The sequence below is a fragment of the Mercenaria mercenaria genome, chromosome 7 (genome assembly GCF_021730395.1).
Source record: "Mercenaria mercenaria strain notata chromosome 7, MADL_Memer_1, whole genome shotgun sequence".
NCBI classification, from domain to species: domain Eukaryota; kingdom Metazoa; phylum Mollusca; class Bivalvia; order Venerida; family Veneridae; genus Mercenaria; species Mercenaria mercenaria.
The window spans coordinates 2,110,874-2,132,632 of NC_069367.1; the positions used below are offsets into that span (position 1 = coordinate 2,110,874).

Below are 21,759 nucleotides of genomic sequence, written 5' to 3' on the forward strand. Positions count from 1 at the left end.
AATATGTATGCATTTAATTAAAACTGTCTAGAAAACAAACAGTACAAGTTCGGCGCATTATCTTGAGACATCCTCAACCTTTGTGTGGGTATTTGAGTCCGCTTTAGGGGTGTCTATTAGAAGGCACGGTTGTGATCCCAGCGGGTCTTTAGGCCGCAATCTTTAGGCTGAGCTTCTGTCACCTTAACAACAATACCCCCCCCCCCCCCCCCCCACACACACACACACACACTTATACACACTTATGCTACAAGACAGAAGATGAACTCTTTCTGTTTTAGCAGCTTGAACAAAGGTGAAAGTCGTTGTAAATTGAAACTTCTACTTGGTATCCGGACAACTAAAGCTATTAGCATTATAAATTAATTTCAAACATTTTACATGTATTATAATTGAATTAGGTTATCAACGAATGTATATAAAGTTGACCATACTTAATTCTATGCAGGCCATTCTATGTATGTTTTTCAGAAATTAAAGTTTTTTGTGGATAATTAAAAAGTGCAATTAAAGTATAATTTTCGAGATATTGGCTGAATGTTTAATTCGTGTTTGAACGCCTACATATCCAGTTCGCCTACATGTCCAGTTCGCCTACATGTCCAGTTCGCCTACATGTCCAGTTTACCTCAGCACACGGTCTCCTTTACTTGATATTTTAATGACGTCAATTTACATAGTATGACAATATAAGCATACATATTTTCCGTTGCACTACGTTGAACATTTAGGTTATCAAAATTATCTTTTAAAAAGATGTCATAAACAAGTAATGTATTTGAGTGTTTAAAATTGAATGTGAAAAGAAATTGAAAAGGTGTTAAAGCATTTTACTGGATATCTCTTTAAACATGCCTTTCGATTTTAATGGAAAGAAAGTTCTTGTTACTGGTGCAGGTAAAGGAATCGGACGCGTTATAGCGGTTGAACTAAACAAATCTTGATGTAAAGTTTATGCTCTCAGTCGTACGAAGTCTACTCTTGACTCTTTAGTCGCTGAACATCCTAACATTGTTCCTGTACTTGCTGACGTATCCAACTGGGATGATACCAGAAGAAAGCTCGAAGATTTAGAACCGCTCAATGGTTTGGTCAACAACGCCGGGATCCTTGGAGAGAGTTGTTCTGCAGTTGATTGTCCGAGAGACGAAATCATGAAAATATTAAACATTAATCTGTTGGGAGCAATAAATTGTGCACAAATTGTTGCAAAGAAAATGATTGATGCCAAAGTAAAGGGATCTATCGTGAATATTTCAAGTGTGGCCGGAATAGGTGCTTGTTATTCTTACTTGCCGTACGATGTTTCGAAAGCAGGGCTGGATATGGTCACTAAACAATTTGCACTGGAACTTGGACCATACCAGATAAGGGTAAACTCGGTCAATCCTGCGACTGTCGTGACGCCTATGGTTACAAATCTAAAGAATACCGCAAAGGGTTTAACTTCCCAAACACCTATGGGTAGAGTTGCAAAGGTTGAGGAAGTTGTCTGGCCGGTATTGTACCTTCTTAGTGACTATTCAAGTATGGTAACTGGCCAGTTGCATCCGGTTGACGGAGGACTGCTGTCCAATATAGCGGTGAAATATGATTTTTCTAAATGATGATAAAACTGTTTTGGTTGTTATACAAACAAAAAACTGTCAGTGTAAACTTGCAAAGAATTGCCGATTGCTAATTAAAAAAAAAATAGAAAAAAATAACCTGCACGTCTTAAGCAAAATATCTAAATAACATACTATTCTTCTAATAAAGTACAGGAACACATTTTGTATTCTAGATCTTTCTTCGGGTTTAGGGTTAGGGATCTGACGGAAGAGGGGGGACTCTATGATTAGCAGTTTTTAAATCCTACCAGGACCGAACTGTTTTGATATTTGTCTTCTGGCCTGTTTCGTCGGGTCCTTAATGGTGTTTCTCTTGTTGCTCTGTCTTCTATAAAGGCATTGAGTACATACGTTTTTGGTTCTTAAGGTTTGCTTTTTATATATTTATGCACGAGCATTTTTGTGTTCTACATGCCATGCCTTTTTGTTTCCATTACGTGTGTAAGAGATTCACCTGGGGGGGGGGATTACTTTTATTTACACTGTCCCGTGTCTTTGGAACATGGTGGGGGTAAGAGTGAGGTTGGGTGCGCACCATAAACCGGTTTAAGCTCCCCAGTGGTGATTTTGCCGCTGACCGTTCCAAGGCGGTGTCCCACTGTATTCCTTTGTTTTCGTTTTGTCCTTGTGTGTTGGCTTTGTGTGTGTTTTCGTTTTGTCCTTGTGTGTTGGCTTTGTGTGTGTTTTCGTTTTGTCCTTGTGTGTTGGCTTTGTGTGTGTTTTCGTTTTGTCCTTGTGTGTTGGCTTTGCTTGTGTTTTCGTTTTGTCCTTGTGTGCTGGCTTTGCTTGTGTTTTCGTTTTGTCCTTGTGAGTTGGCTTTGTGTGTGTTTTCGTTTTGTCCTTGTGTGTTGGCTTTGTGTGTGTTTTCGTTTTGTCCTTGTGTGTTGGCTTTGTGTGTGTTTTCGTTTTGTCCTTGTGTGTTGGCTTTGTGTGTGTTTTCGTTTTGTCCTTGTGTGTTGGCTTTGCTTGTGTTTTCGTTTTGTCCTTGTGTGCTGGCTTTGCTTGTGTTTTCGTTTTGTCCTTGTGTGTTGGCTTTGTGTGTGTTTTCGTTTTGTCCTTGTGTGTTGGCTTTGTGTGTGTTTTCGTTTTGTCCTTGTGTGTTGGCTTTGTGTGTGTTTTCGTTTTGTCCTTGTGTGTTGGCTTTGCTTGTGTTTTCGTTTTGTCCTTGTGTGCTGGCTTTGCTTGTGTTTTCGTTTTGTCCTTGTGAGTTGGCTTTGTGTATGTGTGTGTGTGTCTGTCTGTGTGTGTGATGCACGTGTCTGCGTGCTGGGGGTTTCGTTTTGAGGAGGCTGCGTTTTTGGTGCGTGACATTCCCTGTTTGATATTTGTCTTTGTTTTTATTTCAATAAATACTGGTCAGAGCTTTAACGCGTGGTATAACAGAGTCACGTTTTGAATGACAAAAGAAAGCAAAATCTGGAAAGTAGAACAAGGCAAACAGTGAAAATTGCAAACTCGGTTTGATTGAGTCTGTTAATGAGCATTAATGGAAAATGCAACACTGCCCACTTCCCCTAGCACCAGCTTAGTAAGAGGATACATAACACATTTCACTATACAATTCTTATTTTCAATTCATATTATTGAAAGCTTATTCTCCGTTTTGTTTCTGAAGCGTTATGTTGTAAAATTATGGTATAAAATTGTTTGTTGTTTTTTTTTCTAATTAATCGCTCTGAAAATTTCAATGTTGACAATATGGTGACAATATGTGTATTTACTGTATGTTTCTCTAAGCGCTATGTTTTGTTGACCTTTTTTGCACTGAATACGAATGTATCGGATGGAGACGAAATATACACCTCAGGCTATGCTAATTACCCTAAAATAGGTCATCAACTGAGGCATAAATAAGAGATGTTTTTGTTTTATATAGTATATATTCCCATCAGCACAGCATTCATGGCTCATCGCCCGAGATCAAGTTATACCTATTATATGAAACCTGTTTTGTATTATAGCCAAAAGTTACTTGTACTTACGGTGTATCTTGATGTTATGTTACGTATATAGTATATATTCCCGTCAGCACAGCATTCATGGCTCATTGCCCGAGATCAAGTTATACCTATTATATGAAACCTGTTCGGTATTATAGCCAAAAGTTATTTGTACTTACGGTATATCTTGATGTTATGTTATGTATATAGTATATATTCCCATCAGCACAGCATTCATGGCTCATTGCCCGAGATCAAGTTATACCTATTATATGAAACCTGTTCGGTATTATAGCCAAAAGTTACTTGTACTTACGGTGTATCTTGATGTTATGTTATGTATATAGTATATATTCCCGTCAGCACAGCATTCATGGCTCATTGCCCGAGATCAAGTTATACCTATTATATGAAACCTGTTCGGTATTATAGCCAAAAGTTACTTGTACTTACGGTGAATCTTGATGTTATGTTATGTATATAGTATATATTCCCGTCAGCACAGCATTCATGGCTCATTGCCCGAGATCAAGTTATACCTATTATATGAAACCTGTTCGGTATTATAGCCAAAAGTTACTTGTACTTACGGTGAATCTTGATGTTATGTTATGTATATAGTATATATTCCCGTCAGCACAGCATTCATGGCTCATTGCCCGAGATCAAGTTATACCTATTATATGAAACATGTCCGGTATTATAGCCAAAAGTTACTTGTACTTACGGTGAATCTTGATGTTATGTTATGTATATAGTATATATTCCCGTCAGCACAGCATTCATGGCTCATTGCCCGAGATCAAGTTATACCTATTATATGAAACCTGTTCGGTATTATAGTCAAAATTTACTTGTACTTACGGTGTATCTTGATGTTATATTATGTACTTATAGCTTAACCCTTACCATGCTAAATTTCTATAATGGACTGGTCCATCTTCCAATATGGGCAGTACCATTTATCATTTGAAGGGGTGTTTACTAAAAATTTACTGACTGAATAGCGAACAGTGCAGACCATGATCAGACTGCACGGATGTGCAGGCTGATCTTGGTCTGCACTGGTCGCAAAGGCAAAACCAATCGCCGACAGCAGGCTAAGGGTTAAACTGTAAAATGAATTATTACTTATTTTATCTATTTAATTATTTTCTGGCACATTATGTTGCATTTAAGGGGTAATAGTTTCTATATATAACAATCTAATAAACCACAACTTACTAATGTAACATTATTTGGGAATGAAAAATTTCACTTTTTGCACGATATTTTAGGCTAAGACATCATTTGGTACAGTCATCATTAAGTAATAACAACACAGTGGAGCCGCCTTAAACATTCCAGGTAGACCGAAAAAAATCAGAAACTTCCTCTGGCATCAATGCTAATGTTTTCAATTACGTCAACGTCACACACGAAAGAATTTTGCAACGTAACATCAACTGAAACTTTTAATATTAGAAATCCTGAGCATCATGCTTATCATTAAACAATATAATAATTTACGGATATTTGATATAATTCTTTTCCGGCGTTCTACATCTTGTTTTTTTTCCCTCAGATTTGATGAATATACACATAAAGGCAATTTCACTTGGACAATTTCTTTCAAAGTTTGATGCAGCGTTTCTTTTTAAAAACAACTCTTCACTAACAACAATAAGTATTGCCTATTCTTTCATTTTGCTTTCTTGCTAACTTTTCTAGCGGAACATTATGTATTTTCATAAACAGTATTCTCCCACCGTTAACTAAAGCGTGAAAGTCAATGTATGACATAAATTGTGTCGGCGATACTTTAAATACCAAACAAAACAAATAAATACTTTCTTTGCTTAAAACAGATTTATTAAATTACTAGTATTAGACATTGTCAGTGTAATAAAATCATGTTTTCATTGACTGAACAATTGTCCAGTTAAAAACAAAAATACATATAATAACAATATGTGTTATAATTATTATGAAAACAAATTCAAACACAAAAACGATCAAAAAATGTTTAAATGTTAAAGCATAATAAAACATGTACATATATTACAAAAAGACCTTTGTATATCTAACCAAAATGCACCAAATGTTTCAAATTAATACCTTAGTTTATACAATATCTAAATCTAATACGCGATAAAAAGAATACAGCAGGTCTACTATGTTATGCAGTACTTTTAACAAATGTTATGTTCGTAATATTTATGTTATAATTCAGACCACATAACAACACACTCTTTTACCGCTGGTGTCTAAACTAGTAAAATGGGTTTAAACAGTGAGTCGATACCGTAATGGCACTTTACTTATGTACACTCGTAAAAACTGTCTCTGGATTTAGTTTGCAAATCCGAAATTTTCTCAAAACTTAGCCTCAATTTGTTTTTGACATTTCTTTAATTTTTTTTGGACATGTATCAATAAAGAATTGCACTTTTTCCTTTTTCAAATATCAAAAAAAATATGAATTCCTTTGACGATTTAATAGTCTGTCTTCCCATGGGAGATTATTTATTTCCCATTGGGATATTGCCGTGGGTGGTCCCATTGGAGGTTTTCTCGCATCTTAAGAATTGCGGGTGTTAATGACAGTTTTAAAATTCAATGTATCAATGGTAAGTATTCTTAGTCTTTAATTTTGTGTTGTTTCTATTCTAAATATGACAATAAGCGTTTTGAAAAACTCCCACCAAATGGGATACTTGCGATCTCCTTTGTAGTAGTTCGCCTGCTAGAGATTTTCTCTTGTTTAAAAATGAGATTATTTCCCATTTTAAATTTATTTTTATAACTTGTTCTTACTTTCACCAAAATTTATTGTCGGTAGTTTATGCACATTTTAATCACAACTGAACTTCTAAAAAAATAAGAAGAAAAAGGCAATTCGGCATTTGTCGGACCTAATTGGTGAATGTTGCACATGGCATTCCGAAAATGCTGAAAGAGGCTGGAACTGGATATAGAGAAGTCCACTAACATAAATCACACATAATGAGGCAGCACAGTATCCAAACCAGTGTACCATGCAAATAGTTTAATAAATATTTGAGTGAAATATACTGTTGTATGTCGCCATACATAAAAATGGAGAAATAAAATAACAACCTGACAAGATTGCATATAATCAAAATAAACATCATATCTTCTAATCAACTCAACACTTAAACAGCTGATACGATCTCACAGTAGAACTTTGCAATATTACTCGTACTTCATAGTAATAATAGTTTATACTGCATACATCTAATACGTTTCAACATTGGCACCTTTGTAGTCGTATTAACTCGTCCTTTATACATGAAGTAAATACAAAAACACTTATAGTCCATTTCTGCCATACGAACAATTTATGGAAGCTTTGTAATCTTAACTATAACTAGTTTATTTCTAAAAAACACTTGGGGTCTATTTCTAAAATACGACCCATGCAATCTGATTTGCTTGAACTGAATTATAATAAACACCTATAGTCTATTTCAACAAAGCCGTCAAATAGTGAAAGCTATGCTGTTTTAAACTGTTACTTCATTGCAATCAAAGTTTTATTCAATATAATTATACAATAGATTGATGATTATCTCTATTTTAACACTTTTATCCCCAACACTATAATAACCGATTCATTCTCACGAAGCCCTCGACCTGTGCTCAATCATACTGTACTTGAACACGAGTATTTAAATAAAACTTTGTTCAGTGCAAAAAGAACTGTATTTGTTGCAGTCTTTCAACTGCGTCGCTTAAGTATGATCCTATCATATCTGTATTTGTCTCAATCGGGGCATCATTTGTTTGTTGTGGAACTGTCTGCTGACCCAGGAGCTTCGTCTGTCTCATAGATGATTCGCAAACTTACAAAACCGGATCTGAAACGTGCAGAAAAATTAAAAGACAATCATAAATCGGTAAAAACTACTAGCCTGGATGAACTATGTACAATGTATAGTAACAAATGGTATATCAGCAATATCCTTCATGCAAAGAAAATTATTACCAGTTAAAAAGTATCTATATGTACAATTATTTTTATCAATAAACATGTTTCATTGTTACGACAATGAATGAAAGAAAATACTAAGGCTGAGTTTGTTCACGAGACATTCAAATGAGTAACACTTTTTACACCATCACGCTTAAGTTACACTCTGTTATATAAGTAACATGAGTGAATTCCATGATCCCTAAGGAACAAAGCACAAAAAAGTTCAAGTACTGTACGATTTTTGACAGCGTCATACTGCTGTTGTGATTTGATTAAATCTATAAGACGATTCTATGAAACATGGCATATAACAAAGCGAAATAATATCAGATTCAATTTCATTGAGTCATGGCATGTATTACCTTTTGATATAAATCCACAGTACAGTACCAAGCAGTTCCTTTATAACGATAGCAGATAAATAAATTACAATGATGTAACACGTGTCGTTAATCAGTTTACGAATATTAAGTAAAAAGCCATCCAACTGCATGCCGGCGATTTTTGATGATGACGTCACATTTCTGAAAAAAGTAAAATACGCTTGTGCCTTGTGCAAAAATTAGCCATTTATGTGCAAGAAGAATGCTTATGTTTTGTATTTATTTTCATGAATATTATGTTTGATTTAATTGCAATCATTTAACGAATTTATTTTTTCTTTTAATTATTGTCGATAACTAATGGATTCGGCTCAATTAATTTCCGTGAAATTAACTTTTTATAAAGTCTGTTTCGTTTGGTTCTATTTAGATGAATTGAATGAAATCGTTACCACCTTACTTTGGGATGCATGGCTCTCTGGTTGTGTTCTGGAAGCTCTGTACTTCCAGGAAGTCTATCCGTAACTCTTACTTAACTCGTTGTGAGATATCTTGTTAAAATTAATTCTTGGCACATATCCATTTCTGACTTCCGATAAAATGCATTCTTTTAAATGCGGACCACAATTTACATGCTTGAGAGGGAGTTTTATCTTTTGCAGATTCTGGCTGATGTATGCCAGCCTACTCTCCAAAATCCAGTATCAATAGTTTAAATTACTTGTGTTACTGACAAATACTTACCTTGTGTACAAAGTTGGCAACACTGGCGGAAAGGAGCACCTGTCTGGTCTCACTTCTGTCAAAGTACCCTCCCCTGTATCACCATGGCAACTAGCTGTCACATTTATCCTTTGCAGGTATGTGCAATAAGCATTTGTATGAGACTGTTCTATAGCTTTCCATTGAGTTTCAACAAGGTTTAAAACATACTGATGGTTCTGAATATTTATGTTCATTGCATTTTCATACATCTTGTACTCGAGACCATTTATACGTTCAGCATGTGATTTTAATCGCCGATTCATAACATCTTCATTTATTCGCATGATATCCTCCTGAAAATCATAAAAGAAAGACTATTACAGAAACAGACAGTAGCAATCTTCTGTCCTCATCGGTTTTGAATACTCAGGGTTTCTTTTATAAGAAGTACCTTAATAATATAGAGAGTAAAAAGAATTTTCAGTAATCATCTCATTAAGGTTTGGTGTAAGGACAGATTTCTAATTTAGATTATTTGTAATGATGATTTAAGTCATGCCGAAATTTTCAATTGTTTTTATTAACGATTATATGCCTGCGTGTAATTTTAATCAGTCATTTTACTCCTCTGTATAAGCGGTAAGTGCTTTGAATGTTCCTACCTGACGCTGTTAACTGACAGTATTGTTAATTTATGTGAACAGAAAATGAAATAGTTCTTACCATGTCATTATGGTAACCCAAGTAACTGAATGTTTCTCTGTTTATAAACTTGTATGCACACAGTGACACAAAATAGACCATCAGACAAACAAAAAGCGTTCCAATCAATTTTGGTATAAATAATGTTGACAATACCTGAAAAAAAAACAGAATAGAATACACCCTTATGTTATTATTCAGGTTGCTAAAAAGATCACGTAATGGTACTCAGACTTGTTATTATCAGTTAATAATGTACGACATAGATGCTGAATTTAATCTATATACTTATCCATTTTTCACACCTCTATTATCTGTAAATCTTTCGGCATTCCAAAATTGCAATGTAAAGAAAAAATAGTACTAAATAAAGTAAATAAATGAAATTACTAGTATACTGCACCAAGAGTTACTTACTTTGTTCAAAATAGTACTGTATCAAGTAACTTATTGAAATTAAATATGGCATAAACAGTTCAACATTATGGAATTCTACAGCTGTCTTATGTTAGATGAATACGGGTTATCTTCTTTATTTAGAGTAGCATTCTCTCAAGATCTTGTTATGTCTAGTTGATGTCTGTACTACCATGTTGACATGCAAGCTATCATATCTAACGTATGTATTATTTTGTCAGATTGACGTATTATTTGTTACAAGACCATCATATTTACTCAAAGGAATATGCTATCATGTCCAGTGTATATATTATCTTGTCAGAGTGACTTACTATTGTGTTTAACGACCATCCTATGCTATATCATGTCCAGTGTATATACTATCTTGTCAGAGTGACGGACTATTGTGTTAACGACCATCCTATATTATATCATGGTCAGTGTATATACTATCTTTTCAGAATAACGTACTATTTTGTTAACCGACAAAGTAACGTGCTATCATGTCCAGTGAACATACTATCTGGGCATAAGATAGTACGCACACTAGGCATGATAGCATGTTGCTTGAAGAAAATAGGATGGCCGTTTAACAAAATAATACGTCACTAACAAAATAGTACATACATTAGACATGATAGCATGAAAGATAGATATACGTCACTAACAAAATAGTACATACATTAGACATGATAGCATGAAAGATAGATATACGTCACTGACAAAATAGTACATACATTAGACATGATAGCATGAAAGATAGATATACGTCACTAACAAAATAGTACATACATTAGACATGATAGCATGAAAGATAGATGAAACTAAATATGGTATAAAGTTACTTACCTTGTTCAAAATAGTATTGAACTTGCTCGTGAAGGACTTTTTGTTGCTCTTCTTAACTTCTACATTATTTGGACCCTCTGTACAAATTAAAGGAAACGTAGATAATGTTTAATCGAACTATGGAAAATAACAGCAAACTCGGTTTGAGTATGTTTGTGATAGGTTATGAAAAGTGTAACACCTCGCACGTTCGATAGCAAATTATGTCAGTTAACATATACTGACGATAACATACATATTAAAAACTTTACAGTGAACGTAATGAATAATGTATCGTAGCTTTTTTAGAATCATATATGAAAGTATTCATAATCTGAAATAATGAAAAGTGTATGACCTTTAATGTCCGATAGCACTGCTATGTAACTGAACATAAATCCTAAGATAAACATGTATGTTTACAACATAGAGCAACGTTTAGTAGCTTTTTGTAAAAAACTTATATAAGTTAACATTCCTTAAGATAAATATATAGAGGATATTACATGAATGTCTTTTCATATTGAAATTATTAAACGAGCTGAATAAAATAATAAAATGCGAGGCTCTGCCGAGCATTTTATGAATTTTATTCAACGAGTTTAATAAATTCAATGTGGAAAGTCACAAATGTAATATTCTTTTTATCACATGTTAGCCTTTCTTGTCGAAACATAAAACATTCGACTTTCTTTTACTATATAAACAAGTCAATTTGACCGACGTCGCCTGCACTATAAATGACGTCGACGTCAAAGCTTTATTACACTAGTGTATTATCATTTTTATTTAATGGCTTTATTACACTCCCGCAACGTCAAACATGTGACAGTATGTTTACAACATAGAGCAATGTTTAGCAGTTTTTGTAAAAACTCTAATATGTTATCATTCCTTAAGATAAGTATATGTATTTAGAAACGTTATAAGAATAGTATTGAGTAAGGTATGTACAAAAAGCGAGGGTAAACACGTTAAAAAGCGTTGTTTTAACACATGGCTGGATAAGGATGGAATGCTGCTCGATATACGGCTTCAAGTGCAGATGCTCAGGAAAGTGTATGTGTATCACATTTTACAAGTTATTTTGCACTTCATATTGAAGCGATTCGTTTAAATGTAATCATTTAAAATTAATTCAAACATTTATATTGTACATTGTATTGCTACGTTCCACTGAAATATGCAAAAGCAGTATTTCGGACCGTGTTTGAAATATCCTATAAAAAGGACATAGAAATGAAATGTAATTATCATTTGCTGTCATATTTCTTCTATATAATATTACATAAGTATTATATAAGTATTGAAAACGTTTTCTGCTAATTAGAAATTTATTCATGCACTATTGGTGTGTTAACTGTCTATGCACTAATTGGTATACTATTATTGCCCTTGATGGTATTCTATACATGACGTTTCATCAAATACTTACCCTCGTAGTGTTGAATAGAACCTGTATGGTCACAGCACAATATTGTTTATGTATGTAATTTCTGTAGCATCTAATTATAACTGATAGATCCAAAATACAACTGTATATCATTGGTAAATCTTACCTGTTTACTTTTCTCATTTCATAAAATGGTATTACCGACCTCGCCACAAAAGATTTAGTATTAACGACGTAAACTGCTTTTGTTTAGCGTCTTAGTAGCGTATTAATTGTGATCACAGACAACAAATTACTCGCTTTTTAACGCTGTAGAATAACGTGTTTCTGATACCAACTAGAGCTATCGCTAAAGGAGATGAATGTACCCCCATCCCCCCCCCCCCCCCCCCCCCCCCCCCCCCGCCATGCACTGACACAGTACATTGCAATTTGACGCACACAAGATTGCATAATTATGTGGACTGTATGTATATAGACTGTATGTATACAGTATAGTAACAAAAAACAAAGTCCCATAACTATGCAGAATATTTATCTAAAAGAACGTAACATGCACCATGCACAACTAGGGTTGGTACTGATCACTTCTGTGAAGTTTCATTAAATTGTGTGCAAGGGTTCGGAAGATTAGGCGCGCACAAGTTTGCATATGCAGACTGTATGTACATAGTATGTTAACAGGAAACACAGTCCCATAACTCTGCAATTTTTGTCGTTGAAAGAATCTAACATGCCCCATGCACAAATACTGTTGTTACTGATCACTTGAGTGAAGTTTCATTAAATTGTGTCAAGGGGATGAGGAGAGATGGTGCGCACAAGATTGTGTCTATGTATATAGTTTAGTAACAAAAAACAAAGTCCCGTAACTCTGCAAAAAAAATTTCTGAAAGAACCTAACATGCCCCATGCACAACTACTGTTGTTACTAATCACTTGTGTGAAGTTTCATTAAATTGTGTCAAGTGGATGTGGAGAGATGGTGCGCACAAGATTGTGTCTATGTATATAGTATAGTAACAAAAAACAAAGTCCCATAACTCTGCAATTTTTATTTTTCTGAAAGAACCTAACATCCCCCATGCACAACTACTGTTGTAACTGATCACTTGTGTGAAGTTTCATTAAATTGTGTCAAGTGGATGAGGAGAGATGGTGCGCACAAGATTGTGTCTATGTATATAGTATAGTAACAAAAAACAAAGTCCCATAACTCTGCAAGTTTTTTTCTGAAAGAACCTAACATGCCCCATGCACAACTACTGTTGTTACTGATCACTTGTGTGAAGTTTCATTAAATTGTGTCAAGGGGATGAGGAGAGATGGTGCGCACAAGATTGTGTCTACGGACGGACAGACAGACAGACAGACGGACAGACAGACAGACAACCTGAAACCAGTATACCCCCCTTACAACTTTGTTGTCGGGGGGTACAATAATCTAGGTAAGTACAGTCATCAGCTTGATAGAGACATGAACTACAATAGTTCCTTCTATAGTTCTTACTCTTTTTGATGCATTTACATGTGTTATGAAATATGAAATTTTGCATGTTTACCTTTCTTCTCCCGTACATCCACATATACCGGGTAGCCGTACAACAGAAGTTGTCCAATCCCACAAGCTTTTATCATACGGTGTAGCATCCAGAATATATCGATGATCACCATGAACACAAGGAAGATGGCGTAACTTCCGGGATCCAACGTGGATACTTTCTTTGTGCTCTCTGCAAAAACATTAGAGACATAAAGGACCCGTAAATATCAAATTTTAAACTTAAGAATGGAAAATATTTACGCACTTGTACTCCTGAAACTTTCCAGCAAGAATGCTAATCCGTGCCAAGCGGATGTAACAGTGACAGATAAAAAAGAAAATTTAGCTTTTGAATGGCATTCGGGTCAAGATTATAATTTTAAGCACAGAGATATATATTTGTTCAAGGGCAGTGACAAACATAATGCCTCATTCAAGTATATTCTTTACTACAAGATCATACACTCTTCTTTACATAAAAAACTTAGAAAATAAGACATTTTCGAGGCCCGATGACATTGTGTAATTTCAGGGAACTTGTCAACTTTTTTTGCTAAGCAAAACAGATATGGCACCAATTTCGGATAAATTGGCATTTATAAAAAAAACAGTCCGCTTATCAAAGTATTTTTTATCCTACCCTCCGGGTTAGTCCGTGTTGAGTTCACCTTCTTGGTATGCAAGTCCGGCTGTACAAACCATTTATTCATAGTTTGAGATGATAATGGTGTTTTGTGAGTCAGAGTTGCTGTCCTTGCCTGCCTATCAGAAGCTTCTATAAACTGACTTCTCCTTAAGTCTGGCAAGTCAGGTAAAGAGAGCGTTAAACCTGAATTAGAAAGAAAATAGTAAATAAATGGTCCTGTTATTTAAAAACAGAGAATCGAACTATTCCCTAGTATTTTCAAAATGTCATTGTGATAAAAATACTGAAACTAAAAAGACTTGTTAGATCCGATGTGTATTATATTCCTTGTTCATTTACTTGTAGTTTTAACTGATATAACTTATAGAAAGAAAGTACTGAAAACAAAACAAAAAACCAATGGCAGTGAAACAGGGCGATACTGGTGAAAATATTACTCTACAATCAATGTGAAAACAACCTTTTAATAAATTTTTCATATCCGTGTCCATATTGACCCATGTCATAAACGACACCATGTCTGAGCCTGGATTCATGAGTTTTTTGTTGATTGCTACTATCTGGTAAAGGTATTGTGCACCACGCAGCCATTTGGACCGCTGTATACTCTGTAATGTACTCTCCGTTTCAGATCGCAGTTTGTCTAGCACGTACTGCTCATACTTCCGGTATCGATCCCTAAAATATACATGTTGACTATTTACCATCTTGAAATGACTTTCTAAAGTATCTGGAATGTAATTACAATTAGTTAATTACAATTAGTTATATTATACGTATACTCCGTATAAGATTTCAGTATTCTCCGGTATGCACGAAAGCCACTTGCTCACATTAGCTTCAGTATCGTCCAACGCATGCCGAAACGCAAGGTATGCGTTACCGAAACGGAAATTACCGCCTACAATTACGTGCCACTACCTTAACTCAACTCTTTGTTTGTACATGTAACGCATCTTTTGAATTTCAGTGCATATTACCTTGACTAGCACGAGAAGTGGAAGTTTAATACAGTTTAAGATCAATGCTCAAACTGAGAAAGTCTTTTTATATTTTGTAGACATTTAGTCATTTTATCATAATTCTAAACAACCGACCTGAATTTTTGTATATCTCTAGAAAATGCATCAAATGTTGCTTCAGTGTGTTCTGTTACAAGTTTCTTGATGCTCTGTCTCTGTACCTTATTGATGGCTGCTGTCTCTATTGACTTCTGTAACTGAAAATAAAACCCAGATCGAAACATCTGAAATGTTATGTGTATTTCATTTCCCCTAAAGCCACGTTTTATTGATAACCCATTGTATATTGATCTCGGTTTGAGACATAAGTTGTTTATAATCTATGGTGTTCCAGAATGTTCTACCACAATACTGATAAACACGTTATCATGGTTATTTTAAATTTGGACTGCTCTTGGATTTTTCAGAACCTTCTTTATATTCTTGGTGGTACATAAAGTTTTGCAACCTTCTCGTGATTATAGTATAAATAGAGAGCTGTCTGGAGACAGGGAAGAACCTACAATAAGACCTTAATGAAAATCCAGTATTTCTTAATAACAAAATATTTTCTGTTGGGACTTTCAATACTTTAAGGAAATACATCACCACTGTTTATTTAAAAAACTCATCTTTGAAGAGGGGATTTATTTCTTTGGATACACTAAATTCAGATTGAACTGTTGTGGAATATTCTAAAGTTAAACTGGCTGGATTTAAATTAATCAAAATTGAATTAGACGGTTATTTTTGTTACAACCTACTTGTACTTCAAACATTCAGGCATCGCAATGCACAGCGAAATAGTGGTGGAACTGTGTTATATATTCTAAATGGATAATGTGTGTTATTGCTAATAATAAGTAATTTAAGTAATAGCAACTGTTACCATTAGACGTATTAAACAGTATAATATACAAAATTATGTAGACAGTATTTGTTCTGTTTGATATGTCTGCCGTACACAGATACAATTACAGGCCATGTGGTGACTTTCCAGCTTCAGATACTTGATGACACTGATAGCTTATTTATGGACTATATTGTTAGTGTATTATGTAAAAAATTCTTTTATAGTGGACGCATCAATTATTGCTTAAATGAATTCAGATGATCCAACATCAATGTAATTATTTCTGCTTACTTACATAAAGGTGTTATGTGATACAGTCTTACTGAGTTCTAACAAAATTCAACCAGAAAAGATAAATACATTTATTACTCTACATCCTTAACAAGTCTCTTTTCAACATTACTCTTCAAAATATGTACCTTTTCAACATCAGCAATCACTGACTGTATGGTAGAATGACAGTCTGCTTTCCGGGTTGATGCCTCGGCATTCTGTCGCGCCATTTCTGTCCTCAGGTGCAACTCCATAGAATCTAGTTCTAACTGACTTAATGCCGTTGTTACAGATCTTTGCTGATTGTATTGCTTCAAAAATGACGTCGTCTCCCTATTTATTAAATACAACAGTTGAACAATTGAATATGTTGTATCATATGTGATGAATTAACGCATATATGATCGATGAACTTGCATCAATGGTGTTCAGTGTTGTCTTTGACATCATTGAGTCCGTCCAAAGTTTTGTATAACTATGAATTTAAGCCGGCATTAATGGGGTGGGGGTTGGGGGCTAAGTGGTGTTTCACAAATTTATTACCTTTCATGAACAGACTCAGTCAAACAGAATCAGCTACCGGTATTATTTTGCTAAGTGGCGTTCTATTTTTCCAAAGGCCTTTACAGAATGTAAACAGCTGCTACAAAGTAAGGTATACTTGACCTCAGGAAGCAGTCGATAATTTCTTGCTTTCTATTGAATTTCTTAATCTCTTTATTGTCTATATGTATTTTGTTAATAAATCAGGACAAAAATGCAGATCTTATGACAATATATGCATATATCAATGGGATAAACTTCATATACTTAGTAGAAATTGCTTCAAAGGTACTAAATAATGGAATATCTGGTCACATGACTAACAAGCCTAAAATATGAGTAATGTTCTAAATATAGAAAATGTAACATTACCCATTCACAGCTATGACGATCATCACAAACACCGACATGGAGACAAAGAGAGCATAGATAAACTGGAAAGTGATGTAGACAACCAACAAGACAAGGTGGCGTATCCTGAATCTCTGAATGTCACCTTCTGGTATACCTGAAGTATACAAAGGTCTGTATAAATATCTCTATATATAGCTGCCAATATGAAATGTTATGCAAGTCACTTTAAATGATATAATTCTTTTTCTTTTTTATTGCGTAAATTTTGGGATAATCTTTCAGTACATAGATAAGGTTTTGGGTATTGTAATTGATTGTAATTGACAAATTTAGATTTCAGGTATATATAATGCACATTATATAATACAATGAATCGGGCATATTGTGCATCAATAAAAAAAAATTACAATTATTGACATACATTGCAATAAACCTAAAATATAATATTTACTATTTCCGAACTACACTTACATATTCTGTCTTAAGATATTTGCTTCGAATGTAGAAAGTTCTCATCGAAAATAGTTAGCTTTAATCCATATATATATAATAATTGCGTGTACAGATCAGAAGCACAACTCCAATACTTTTAATTTTAATCCTCATCTTTTTACCATGCTACACCAAAGATGAGCAAAAGCACAAGTAGAACTATGGCTCAAACAGTTTTAACTTAATCCTCACATTGTTTCCACGCTACAATAATGACGAGCAGCAACACAAGAATAACTGTTACTAAACCAATATAGACATTAACCATCACCTTGTTTCCATGCTACAACAAAGACGAACAGAAGCACTAGAAGAAGTATTGCTCCAATTCTATCAAATAAAATCCTCACCTTGCTTCCATGCTACGCCAAAGATGAGCTGAAGCACAAAAAAAGCTATGTCGCCAACACTAATAATTCAAATTTTCACTTTAGTCCATGATACACGAAAGATGAGCGGAAACACGAGAAGAATTACTGCTTAGATACTACAAAAACACAAGACAAACAATTGCTTCAATACTATAAATCTTATTTCTCACTTAGTTTTCAAGATACACCAAAGATGAGCAGAAGGACAAGAAGACCTCATCTTGTTTCCAAACCACACCATCAATGAGCACAAGCAGTAAAGAACTACTGCACCAACACTGTAACCATTAACCCTCACCTTTTTTCTAAGCTAAACCAAAGATGGGCAGTAGAAAAACTACTGTACCAACACTATAAACTTTAACCCTAACTTTCATCGCATGCTACATTAAATACAAGAAGAAACACAAGAAGAACTATTCCTCCAACTTTATAAACTGTAATCCTTACCTTTATTCCACGTTACATCAAAGAAGAGCAAAAGCACAAGAGGAACTATTGCTCATACACAATAAACTTTAATCCTCCCCTTGTTTCCATGCTATATCAAAGATGAGAAGAAGCAAAAGAAGAACTACTGCTCGAACAGTATAAGCTTTAACCTTTGCCTTGTTTCCATGCAAAACCAAAGATAAGGACAAGCACAAGAAGATATAATGCTCCCACACTACAAACTTTAATTCGCACCTTGTTTCCATGCTACACCAATGATCAGGACAAGCACAAGAAGAACTATTACTCCAAAACTATAAACTTTAATTCTCACCTTGTTTCCATGCTACACTAAAAATGAGACAAGCACAAGAAGAACTATTGCTCAAACACTATTAACTTTAATTCTCACCTTGTTTCCACGCTACACTAAAGGTGAGGACAAGTACAAGGAGAACTATTGCTCCAACGCTATAAACTTTAACCCTCATCGTGTTTCCAGACTACAACAAATATGACAAGAAGTACAAAAAGAATATCGCTCCAAAGTATACTACTAAACTTTAACCCTCATTTCGGTTCCTAGCTGTAAGTGGATTATATGGATTATAGGCACAAGGAAAAGTATTGCACTTTTAACTGTATACTCGTATACTCAACTTGTTTCCATGTTACACTAAAAATGAGCAAAAGCACAAGAAGAACTGTTGCTCCAACAATATAAACTTTAATCCTCACCTTGTTTCCATGCTACTCCAAAGATGAGCAGAAGCACAAGAAGAACTATTGCTCCAAACACTACCGCAATAAACAGAATAGAGAAATGTATGGGTGCAGTGTAACTAGGCTTTTCCGTTGTCAATACCTCTCGTGCAGTGGTTGACTCAGGCTCGTGCACTGTAACATAATAGAAAATATAATGTTTTAGTTTACTCAGGCTTGTGCACTCTAAAGTGCATGTACACTCAACCAGAATATAATTACTTATATTCTAAAACTAAACCAAACTTTAAATCTTTTCGGTTATAAATAATAAGAATGGTCAATTCTAAAAGTCTTAATTAAAGCTGCATATTATTTTTGTTCTATACATGTAGTAGAACTGTTACAACAACTAAGGGAATGAGTTTGGAGAAAAAAACATAAATCTAAATATGCAAGACGTCGATTGATAAAAGTTGTTATCTGTATTTAAAGCAAAGTGTAATACCTACCAGTCTTAAAAGCATAAGCGTTTGGATTTCCGACTGTATGTATCCTGAGGATAAAAGTCCCTGTTGTATCCTGAATTTGTATCTGCATATCCTTGGACATTGCACGGGAGTCTCCGGTCGGAACTGTAAAAGTTATTCTAAATTTTCTTGGACATTCTATCCCCACATCAAAGTGATAGAGCGGTGACTGCAGATAGTACGGATCTGACAGATCCAAACTGAAAACACCTGAAATTAAAGAATGAAACTACCTGAATTTTAAGAACGATAGCTCATTGCAAAAATGTGGTTTATTTGTAAACAGATTGCAAATTGCAATGTAATATCTCTTAGAAAGCTAGTATTAACTAGATGTGAACGACCTACATGTATAATGACGATATTGACTTTACTAAGTCTGCAGCAATATTTTATAGGCGATATTGACCTTTATAACTCTGCAAATGTCAGCATATCGGTGACATTAACTTAACTAAGTTTGCAAACGTCAGTTTATAGGCGATATTGACTTTTCTTACTCTGTAAATGTCCGTATAGTGATGATATTGACTTTACTTAGTCTGCAAACATCACTATATAGGCGATATTGACCTTTATAACTGTGTAAATGTCCGTATATTGACGATATTGACTTAAAAACGTCAGTGTAAAGGCGATATTGACCTATATAACTCTGTAAATGTCCGTATAATGTCGAAATTGACTTTATTTAATCTGCAAACGTCAGCACAGCGGTGACATTGAATTAACTAAGTTTGCCAATATCAGTGTATCAGGAATATTGACTTTTATAACTCCTAAATGTCCGTATATTGTCTTTACTTTGTCTGCAAATATAAATTGTTCAACAATTCGTTTTGGTCTCAAAATATATTCTTTCACTCAATTCAATGCTTAGTAACGTTATTTACATTACCAACCGGGGCCTCCGTGGCCGAGTGGTTAAGGTCGCTGACTTAAAATCACTTGCCCCTCATCGATGTGGGTTCGAGCCTCACTCGTGGCGTTGAATTCTTCATGTGAGGAAGCCATTCAGCTGGCTTACGGAAGGTCGGTTTTTCTACCCAGGTGCCCGCTCGTGATGAAATAATGCACGGAGGGGCACCTAGGGTCTTCCTCCACCATCAAAGCTGGAAAGTCGCCATATGACCTATAATTGTGTCGGTGCGACGTTAAACCCAACAAAATAAATAAATTACATTACCAACCTGGACAGTCCTCAACCTCTCCTGCCATGACGATGATCCAGTGTGTTCCATTCATTGTCATATTGGCTGACAATGTATCGTTGAACACCTTTGTTGGCTTGCGTACTGCTTTAAGAAGTGATATGTTCTCATTCAACTTGATTTTAAGAATAGCCTTTTGCCTATCAAAAATCAGGTAGGTGGAGTTTCCCTCATAACTGGCGATAAGGTTCTTTGAAATGTTACAAATATCGTCACTTCTGCCTGTAACAACATTCTCCCACTTCATAGTACTGTCACTACATTTTTCTTTCTCTGTAATGTAAAGCAATGAACAAGTTTGCCAAACATTGCGACCCACATATATTTTAAACTTCTAGTTTCTTTTCAACTTTCTCTAAGATTCCAATGTTGTGTAGATATTCCAAGTGTACATACAAACAACTCTTCAATATTGAAAATCTTAAGAAAAATGAATGTTTAAGTAATCAAATTCTTCAAGCTAAGCTCTTAACATCGATTTTGTAATTATCTTTTTCAATAATTTGTCATGTATTTATAGAAAATGGAACACTGCCGCACTTTCACACCAACGACATATTTAATTTCTTTCTGGGATACAAAATTGTGGTTACACATTCAAATAATACATTAACTAGCTAAAGATTTATGACCTGTTAAAGACATACAAAAGATATATGGTTAATATATATTACTAACCAAATTGTTTTGGGTTAATTCCGAAAGGTGAATCAGGTTGTATGGAAATGTTATTGTTCGAAGTGACAGTTCCTAGGAACCTGCTTTCCCCGTCCACGCTGTATTTACCAACCCTTACTTGCATGTCACCAACTTTTCCTTTTATAAAGTTTGGTATTTCCTTTAGCTGTGAGTCTATCTCCGCATGAAGTATACTGTCCCTGCAAAAAGTGTGACGGATAGCAGTAAATTATTATCAGAATTACTCCCCTTTA

At 34.7% G+C, this 21,759-nt stretch overlaps 2 protein-coding genes across 6 annotated transcripts in view; one reads left to right on the plus strand and one right to left on the minus strand.

The window, feature by feature from the left end:
• Positions 1-796: 796 nt before the first annotated feature.
• Positions 797-2,261, plus strand: LOC123555710 (L-xylulose reductase-like). Its single transcript, XM_045346299.2, has one exon. The coding sequence runs from the start codon at positions 1,155-1,157 to the stop codon at positions 1,605-1,607; it is 453 nt and encodes a 150-aa protein (XP_045202234.2). The 5' UTR covers positions 797-1,154; the 3' UTR covers positions 1,608-2,261.
• A 3,118-nt stretch (positions 2,262-5,379) lies between these two features.
• The window catches only part of LOC123555179 (uncharacterized), a 202,738-nt gene continuing 186,358 nt past the window's right edge, over positions 5,380-21,759 (minus strand). For 4 of the 5 annotated variants that reach the window (XM_053547369.1, XM_053547368.1, XM_053547367.1 and 1 more), the window contains 16 exons: positions 21,506-21,705; positions 20,807-21,100; positions 19,599-19,826; positions 19,123-19,281; positions 17,108-17,243; positions 16,339-16,525; positions 15,163-15,284; positions 14,526-14,743; positions 14,060-14,248; positions 13,439-13,609; positions 11,919-11,939; positions 10,505-10,581; positions 9,278-9,412; positions 8,594-8,907; positions 7,889-8,050; positions 5,380-7,410 (listed from right to left, as the gene is read on the minus strand). In XM_053547369.1, coding sequence (XP_053403344.1) covers positions 7,329-7,410; positions 7,889-8,050; positions 8,594-8,907; positions 9,278-9,412; positions 10,505-10,581; positions 11,919-11,939; positions 13,439-13,609; positions 14,060-14,248; positions 14,526-14,743; positions 15,163-15,284; positions 16,339-16,525; positions 17,108-17,243; positions 19,123-19,281; positions 19,599-19,826; positions 20,807-21,100; positions 21,506-21,705 — 2,695 coding nt within the window. In that variant the 3' untranslated portion in view covers positions 5,380-7,328. The remainder of the gene's footprint in view (positions 7,411-7,888; positions 8,051-8,593; positions 8,908-9,277; positions 9,413-10,504; positions 10,582-11,918; positions 11,940-13,438; positions 13,610-14,059; positions 14,249-14,525; positions 14,744-15,162; positions 15,285-16,338; positions 16,526-17,107; positions 17,244-19,122; positions 19,282-19,598; positions 19,827-20,806; positions 21,101-21,505; positions 21,706-21,759) is intronic. The other variant, XM_053547370.1, reaches the window with a different exon arrangement.

Excerpts from the sequence above, each read along its gene's own strand:
- LOC123555710 (XM_045346299.2), top strand. The coding sequence starts at position 1,155 with ATGAAAATATTAAACATTAATCTGTTGGGAGCAATAAATTGTGCACAA.